The sequence below is a fragment of the Macaca mulatta genome, chromosome 9 (genome assembly GCF_049350105.2).
Source record: "Macaca mulatta isolate MMU2019108-1 chromosome 9, T2T-MMU8v2.0, whole genome shotgun sequence".
Lineage (NCBI taxonomy): Eukaryota > Metazoa > Chordata > Mammalia > Primates > Cercopithecidae > Macaca > Macaca mulatta.
This window is the reverse complement of record NC_133414.1, coordinates 36,214,114-36,223,080: the sequence shown is the minus strand read 5'-3', so window position 1 is coordinate 36,223,080 and position 8,967 is coordinate 36,214,114. Positions and strand designations below refer to the sequence as shown.

The 8,967-nt window shown below is 51.9% G+C and overlaps 1 protein-coding gene across 44 annotated transcripts in view; it reads left to right on the top strand.

Annotated features, from left to right (window-relative positions):
• Nucleotides 1–6,811: 6,811 nt before the first annotated feature.
• PARD3 (par-3 family cell polarity regulator) overlaps nucleotides 6,812–8,967 on the top strand; it is a 717,956-nt gene continuing 715,800 nt past the window's right edge. For all 44 annotated transcript variants that reach the window (XM_028826180.2, XM_077946211.1, XM_028826181.2 and 41 more), the window contains exon 1: nucleotides 6,812–7,272. In XM_028826180.2, coding sequence (XP_028682013.1) covers nucleotides 7,153–7,272 — 120 coding nt within the window. In that variant the 5' untranslated portion in view covers nucleotides 6,812–7,152. The remainder of the gene's footprint in view (nucleotides 7,273–8,967) is intronic.

The following is an 8,967-nucleotide window of genomic DNA, read 5'->3' as shown; positions in this document are numbered from 1 at the left end:
TGTTGGCCAGGCTGGTCTCTAACTCCTGATCTCAGGTGATCTACCTGCCTCAGCCTCCCAAAGTGTTGGGATTACAGGCATGAGCCACCACACCCAGCCATTCTCAAAGATTTTTAAAGGAGAGAGAGAGAGAGAGAGAGAGAGAGAGAGAGAGAGAAAGCAACAACAACAACAACAACAACAAACTTTTGGTAGTTTTTTTTTTTTGGTCTTTTTATAGAGATAGGGTCTCACTCTGTCTCTCAGGCTGGAGTCCAGCAGTGCAATCATAGCTCACTGCAGCTTCCAACTCCTGGGCTCAAGTGATTCTCCCATCTTGGCCTTTCAGGTAGCTGGTACTACAGGCATGCACCACCATGCTTGGCTAAATTTTTAACTTTTTGTAGAGATGTGGTCTCACTATGTTGCCCAGGTAGGCCTTGAACTTCCGGGCTCAAGTGATCCTCCCATCTCTGCCTCCCATGTAGCTGCGATTACAGGTGTGAGCCACCACATCCAGTTAACTTTCAGTACCTTATGTTTCTGATAAAGCCATGCCTGCCTCAGAGGGAAGGCAGGATGGATTTTACCCACCAGAGAATCCTGGTTCAAGTGCTGAAATTCCCCCAAATAGCAGCAATCTTACTACCTGCACCTTTGGTTTCCCCCAGCAACCTAGAAGGCCAGGACTCTAAGCCTCACCAAAGAACTTGACTCTGAACTTCACTCTCGAAGATTAGGCTGAAATAACTGGCATTTATATTTATATTTTATTTTATTTATTTATTTTGAGATGGAGTTTCACTCTTGTTGCCCAGGCTGGAGTGCAATGGTGTGATCTCAGTTCACTGCAACCTCCACCTCCTGGGTTCAAGCAATTCTCCTGCCTCAGTCTCACCAGTAGCTGGGATTACAGGTGTCCGCCACAATGCCTGGCTAATTTTTTAATATTTTTAGTAGAGATGAGGTTTCACCATGTTGGCCAGGCTAGTCTTGAATTCCCGACCTCAGGTGATCCACTGGCCTCGGCCTCCCAAAGTGCTGGTGAAGGGGTGGCCTGCCCCTCCACACCTGTGGGCGTTTCTCGTTAGGTGGAACGAGAGACTTGAGAAAAGAAATGAAACACAGAGACGAAGTATAGAGAAAGAAAAAGTGGGCCCAGGGGACCGGCGCTCAGCATAGAGAGGACCCACACCGGCACCGGTCTCTGAGTTCCCTTAGTATTTATTGATAATTAGGTTTACCATCTTAGAAAAAGGGAAGTGACAGGATAATAGGATCATCGCAGGGAGAAGGTCAGCAGTAACACATATGAATCACATGTCTCTTGCAAGGACAAGGTTGGGGGTAGGGTCACAGATTAACAGCATCTCAAATACAGAACAAAATGGAGTCTCTTATGTCTACTTCTTTCTATATAGACACGGTAACAGTCTGATCTTTCTTTCTTTTCCCCACAGCTGGGATTACAGGCGTGAGCCACTGTGCCCAGCCCTGTTTTATTTTTTGAGACAGTGTGTCACTCTGTTGCCCAGACTGGAGCGAAGGGGCATGATCATGGCTCACTGCAGCTTCAAACTCTTGGGTTCATGTGATCCTTCAGCGTCAGCTGCCTGAGTAGCTGAAACCACAGGTGTGTGCCACTATACCCAGCTAGTTTTTAACTTTCATATAGGTGGAGTTTCACTATGTTACCCAGGCTGGTCTCAAACTCCTGGGCTCAAGTGATCCTCCCCCCTCGGCCTCCCAAAGTCTACAATTACAGGCATGAGCCACCACACTCAGCTAGAACTGGCATTTATAAAGTATCACCAGGAAGCACCTCTTCATATCACTGGACTCTTCAAATTCTGCCTCCAGTCAAGCTGGACCTCCAGAAAGTGAGTGGCTTAGGTGGTTTTATTCCACTTTGCTGCAGATTTGTCTTTAACAGAGTTGAATGTTAACATCACCAGCTCTGCTAGCCTACACCTTGTTCTGCCAACTTTCATGGACTTCACCAAGCAGCTCCCTCATTCTTCAGCTCTGGGACCTGGAAAGGAGGGAGATATTTGACCGGGGACTTGGGCTGTGAGCGGTGGGTCATGGCAAACATGGGTGCTTGCTTTCTGCAGGGAACCTGGGCCTTTTCCAGCATTGTGAGGCTGGGTGACACCAGGGCTTCTAGAAGTGGTGATCTCAGCTGGGACTCAAGTTTTGCAAGGTGGGCTGTCTCAGCAGGGCAGCGCTGACATACCTTCCAGCAGTGTCTGGGAACCGGAACAGGAGAATGAAAATGCAGAAAAGGGCCAGGGATGGTGGCTCACACCTGTAATCCCAGCACTTTGGGAGGCCGAGGTGGGTGGATCATTTGAGGTCAGGAGTTTGAGACCGGCTTGGCCAACATGGTGAGACCCTGTCTCTACTAAAAGGACAAAAATTAGCTAGGCGTGGTGGTGCACGCCTGTAATCCCAGTTACTTGGGAGGCTGAGGCGAGAGAATCTCTTAAACCCGGAAGGCAGAGGTTGCAGTGAGCTGAGATTGTGCTACTGCACTTCACCCTGGGCAACAGTGAGACTCCATCTCAAAAAAAAAAAAAAAAAAAAAAAAAAGGCAGTGGAGCTGGGCGCGGTGGCTCAAGCCTGTAATCCCAGCACTTTGGGAGGCCGAGACGGGTGGGTCACGAGGTCAGGAGATGACCCGCTAACACGGTGAAACCCCATCTCTACTAAAAAATACAAAAAACTAGCTGGGCGAGGTGGCGGGCGCCTGTAGTCCCAGCTACTCCGGAGGCTGAGGCAGGAGAATGGCGTAAACCTGGGAGGCGGAGCTTGCAGTGAGCTGAGATCTGGCCACTGCACTCCAGCCTGGGCGGCAGAGCAAGACTCCATTTCAAAAAAAAAAAAAAAAAAAAAAAAAAAGGTAGTGGATACTTCGATGATGGTTGCTGATGGACTGGTTGAGGGCAACTCTGGAATATTTTGAAGGGGGCTCTATTTGGGTAGGTGAGGAGTTGGATATGTATTCCCAATGTGTCATGAAATTTTATGAATTAAAAAAAATTTTCATGAATTTTGACTCAAGACACCAAAGGCTCTGGCATCTAGAATTATACAGTACTAGTTTTTCGTCAATTATTAATATAAAGGAAATCACTGCATCTAGATAAACTAGGTAGATTTAAATACAGCTCTAAGGCTTTATCTGGTTGGTGGAATCAGTGTTATTAATTCTCTGGATCATATTTTTAAAAAACCATCTATACCCTTATTAAGTATTGAATAGTTAAAGGAATTGATGTACATAAAATGGTACCCACATATCCTGATGTCATCTCTGTTATGAAAGCTTCCCCCCCTCTAGCACTGCCATAAACGCTTTGCTGGCACTGAATATTTAATGTCTTGAATTATAGTTATTGGAATAGCTATCTTATTCTGACCTCTAGATTGTCCTTCTTTTACTCACCTTTATAATTCTGTAGTATTTAGCCAGTGCTTCCTGCAAGGAAGGTCTTTACTAACTGAATGTGGAATCAAATTTAAGTGAATTGAGTGCAGGCCTGAGAGTCAGAGCTGGAGTTTTTGGTTGTAGTCCTGGCCCAGTCACTGGACAGTTGTATTACCTGGCTAGTCATTTCTTTAAGCCTTGGTCTTCTCCTCTCCCCCTTATCTCTCCCGCTTCCTCCACTGTCATCATTCGCTATCCTGTCCTGGACTTTGTTACCCTCTGCCTTCTTTACGGTAACTGCACTGTACTACGCTATACATTCCCATGTGGCAGCGTGGCAGCATGTACTGTTTTGTTTTTTTTATTTTCTTTTGTGACGGAGTTTTGCTCTTGTTGCCCAGGCTGAAGTGCAATGGCGCCACGTCGCTCACTACAACCTCCACCTCCCGGGTTCAAGCGATTCTCCTGCCTCAGCCTCCCGAGTGGCTGGGATTACAGGCATGTGCCACCATGCCTGGCTAATTTTGTATTTTTAGTAGAGACGGAGTTTCTCCATGTTGGTTAGGCTGGTCTCGAACTCCCAACCTCAGGTGATCTGCCCACCTCGGCCTCCCAAAGTGCTGGGATTACAGGCGTGAGCCACTGTGCCCGGCCGTACTGTTTCCAGACACATTATTTTATTTAATGTTCATAACTTGACTGGGTGCTGTAGCTCACACCTGTAATCCCAGCACTATGGCAGGCTGAAGCAGAAGAATCGCTTGAGGACAGGAGTTCAAGACCAGCCTGGGCCACATAGTGAGCCCTTATCTCTACAAACAATTTAATAATTAGCTGGGCATAGTGGTATTTGTCTGTAGTCTTAGCTGCTCTCCAGGCTGAGGAAGGATTGCTTGAGCCTGGGAGTCTGAGGCAGCAGTGAGCTAAGATTGTGCCATTGCCCTTCAGTCCGGACAACAGAGTAAGACTTTATCTCAAAAAAAAAAAAAAAAAAAAAAAAAAAAAAAGAAAAAAAGAAAAAAAGAAAGAAAGACTGACTCATAATCTATGACATCTATGAGATGGATATGGATATAATAAGCTCTACTTCTCCACTTTTCAGCTAATAAGACAGGCTGGAGGAAGAGTGAGAGTTATGTCTAAGGCACTGGTAAATGGCCGAATATGGATCTGAACCTAGATCTGTATGATGTCCTATGTACTCTGGTTATTACTGAAAAATGACTTTCGATTAGAATTATTTTGAGAAAGCCCCACTCTAATTTATTACACTCAAGCTAGTATACCCCTCTGAACTAGTATAGCATGTAAACTAGTATACATTCTCTGCCACGCAGTGGCTTGCGCTGTAATCCCAGCACTTTGGGAGGCTGAGGTGGGCGGATCTACCAGCCTGGCCAGCACGGTGAGACCCTGTCTCTACTGAAAATACAAAAATTAGCTGTACGTGGTGGAGGGCACCTATAATCCCAGTTACTTGGGAGGCGGAGACAGGAGAACCGTTTGAACCCAGAAGGCGGAGGTTGCAGTGAGCCAAGATCACTGCCACAATCTTAGCTCACTGCTGCCTCAGACTCCCAGCCTGGGCAACAGAGCGAGACTTGGTCTCAAAATAAATAAATAAAATAAAACTACATAAATAAATTAAAACAAAACAAAATAAAATAAACTAGTACACATTCTAAACTAGTAGTACACTCCTCCAATGCATAAAAACAGAAACAACACATATAATTATCAGTAATTGTTGTTGTGGATCCAAGTATCTATGTAAGAAGCAAAAAGCCCACAGCAACAGTTGTTGTCATCGTTGTCATAAACCTAATTAGTGGGTAGAAATGTCTAGTGCTGCAGCCAAACAGCAGTAGGAGGAGCCTTTCCCATGACTGAGTGGAAGGAGGGAAACCTAGACTATTTCTGGGTCTGCCTTGCTTGAGCTTTCTCTGTCGCCTTGGGCAAGTGACTTTGGCCCTTGGTCAATGTCCTGGAGTAAGATGGGGCTAGCACCACTGCACTGATTTGCTGGGACAGGTGGTGGAAAGTGGTGGTCCAGGGCTGGGAGAGGAGAGGAAGGGCAATGTTTCCTAGGAGAAACTGCACTATGCTGGGGCAGCTGTGGTGCTGCAAAGCGCAGGGAGTGTGGCAAGCGGACGAACCTCGTGTCTTGTTTCCTTGTTTTAAGATTGGAGGTGGAGTGGGATGGATGGTCAATCGCCAGCTCTTCCACCTCTAAGTGCTCAAGTTCTGCGCCAACCCAGGGCAGCTTGATTGCTTTCACGTCCCTCGGAAATAACTGGCAAAAAAGAATTTCACATAGTCTGGAACGGGCTTGGGACAGGGACCACTCTTTGCTGACATTTGTCATTCTTTAAACATAATGACATACGTTTATTAAGGAATCATAGTCCATAACTAAGACAAAAATGAGCTTCAGTTACGTTCCCTAACTCGGATCACGTTCCTTCAGAACTTCTCAAGCCCGCATGTCACTCATTGCGGAGTCGGAGCCTTCCTCCGGGTTCAGGCGTCTGCGTTAAGCGCGGGCACACCGTGGGGATTCCCGCGTGAGCTTTCTCCGCGGCGTCAGAATAGGCTGTTCACGGATTCGCGTTAGGATTGCTTATGCTGCAGAACTTGAAAGAAATAAATGTATCAGAATTGCGATGTTTAAGGTCTAATCTATTTAAGTGGGTGGGTCAGCGGAGGGTCAACAGGAAACTTCAAGGTAAACAGTGACCTCTGAAAAACGCCCGGTCGCTCACAGCTTCCCCACTGCCTCCCCAGAGCAGACTATTAATTCTTGCGTTTCAGGCAGAACTGCCGCTGCCCGACCCTGCAGCCGAGCTAGGGAGCGGGCAGGGCAGAAACCCAGCGGAGCAAGCCGCAGGCTCGAGTCCCCGAGGGCAGAGAGGCTCGGGCTGGAGCCTCCGGGGCGATGAGGAGGGGACTCGCCGCGCTGAGCAAAAACTGCCTTCCCCGGGAGCGCCTGCACCCGAAACCCTCCAGTCCAAGGAAGGGGATTAAAAGTGACAAAGGAAAGGGAAGGGGGGGGGCTCCGTGGAGACCTCTGGAGGCGTGGAAGGGGCGTCCCCGAGGAGGGGCGAGCGCAGCCCTGCAGGGAGCTGGGCGGGCGGGGTGAAGGGGGCTGGGGGGCGCCCGGGCCACGGTTGGTGGGGGCAGATGGCCGCCTGCCCGGGTTGGCGGTGGGACCAGGGGTCCCAAGCCTCCGGAGGGAGGGAGGGAGGGACGGAGGGAGGCCGGCCCCGGAGGGCGGTGGCGGGGGCGCGGGCTGCGGTCGTGCGCTCCGCCCCGCGCGGGTAGCCGGCCGCGCCTCCCCCTGCCGCATGTGCGCGGTGTTGTGTGCCCGGCCCTGCTCCTCCCCCTCCCCTCCCCTCGCGCCGTCCCCTCCCCCAGCGGCCCCGAGCGAGCGCCAGCGCCACACAGCCCCGGGCCGCCGCCGGCGAGCGCGCCGAGACGCCGAACAGGTGGCCGGAGGCTGCGGGCGCCGCGGCGGGGAGAGGCGAGGCGAGCCCCGGGCAAGGCGAGGGTGGCCGGGCCGGACCGGGCATGCGAGCTGAGCGGCCCCCCGGCGTCGCCGCCGCCTGCCCTCGCCCCTAGCCGCCCGCGCGTCCAAGTCCCCCGCGGCTCCTCCGCGCCCAGCGTCCCTGGTCCCGGCCCCGGCCCCGGCTGCTCCGGCTGCGCTCGGCGAGGGGCGCGGGCCCGCCCGCGGCGGCGGCGGCGGCATGAAAGTGACCGTGTGCTTCGGACGGACCCGGGTGGTCGTGCCGTGCGGGGACGGCCACATGAAAGTTTTCAGCCTCATCCAGCAGGCGGTGACCCGCTACCGGAAGGCCATCGCCAAGGTGAGGGGCCGGGGGCGCGGGCGGGGAGGGGGCGGCGGCGGGGACGGCGCCGGGATCAATATGGCGCTTCCTGGAAGGGGGAGGAGAGGCGCAGGGAGGCGGGGAAAGGGAAAGTGCGGCCGGGCCGGCCTCGCGGGCGCCCCCCGCCCCGGGCTGCGGGCGCCAAAGTTGTCAGCGCTGGCCGGGTCGCAGCCTCGGGGGCACCCAGCCGGGTCCCGCGGCCCCCGCCCTCCCCTTCCCCATCCCCCTTTCCCCGGGAGCTCCGGCCTCAGGAGCGCGGGGCGAGCCGGGCAGCGGCGCACAGGCCGGCCCTGGGCGCTTCCCCGTAGTCTGTAGAGCTAGCCAAGCCCCGAGCCGGCGCGCAGGGGCGCGGGCCGGGAAATCCAGCCCCAGGCCTCTCCCGGCTCCCAGGCCCCGCGGGCACAGGCCGGGGACTGGGAACTTTTGGTGTGAGGAGAGTTTCGTGACTGCCCTCCCGACGGAGGCGGGCTGCGAGCCTTCTGTCTCCTCTCCCTTCCTCGGGCGGGGGCGGGACCGCGGCGGGGGGTCTTTTCCTCCTTGTCCCCCGCGAGCAGGGGCGGGCAGGGGCGCGCGTCCGGGGGCTGCAGGGTTTGGGGAGTAGCCGGCTTGGGATCGGGGAGGCGTTCCCGGGAGGGCCACCGGTGGCACTCAGCACTCGCTTGCGAGCATTTACTGAGCTGATCCCCCTTACTGGGCTCTGGAAAGCACAACCTTGAAACGGTCGCGGAAAGAAAAGTTTTCCTGCGAGGACCTCAGCTCCTACCTATCCTGGGCTGCTTCCATGTGGCTGGGCTGCGGAGCCGGGCCTGACTTCAGAGTTGAGTGGATTTCCCTTTTTCTTGCTGTAGTGATAACATTGTCTCCACTTCACAGCATTCCTCTACTATGTGTCAGAAGTGAAAAGGCATTTTGCTAAATTGTTTTACCGACTGTGTCTGTGTTTGACAACAGCCCACGCTGAAGTTTCTCCCAAGCACCCGGGGATATTTCCTTTGTAGTAGAGTCCTCTTTGGTGGCGAGTGCATTCACTTCGGTGCAGTATTTCCCATTTGTTCCCGACAGTGGCCTGGCCCCTATGGGCTTGGGGGCTGCAGATGACGTTGGAAAGTGGCTTGGTCAGCCCTATTTAGCGTACACAGGGTACTCCGGTGGCATCTTCAGTTCTCTCAGAAATTAAAAATAAAAAGCTTTTTAGACTGCTGTTTTGCTTTTAGTATACACTGGAAAAAGTAGCATAAATTTGGGCTTTTAAAGATAATTTTGGGGGACGTTTAGGAACCCGGCACAAGGATGGAAGACATTGGCTTTAATAGCTCTGTTATGTTCCTTACAGTTGGTTGAACTCTTTTATTGAAAATCAAATAAAATTAGTGGGAATTGGACACCTGTTTATCTTGCAGAGCTGACAAAGGGAAAGAAAACCATCTCAATGGGCATTTACCTTTTTTAAGTGTTGTTTATGTGTGACAGTTTATGCTTTAAGTGTTCCGAAAGAGTACTCAAATTGTTCAGGCACTCTGGAAACCAACAAAATACTTTGTGCAAGGAAAGAGAAATAAAGTAATATGCACTCTGCAGTATGTCTAGGCTCCTGAATAGGGAGAGGGTGATCGACATTTTCTTTCACTTTATTAATTTTATGTGATTAAAATTGTTTTACCTACTGTGTCCCAT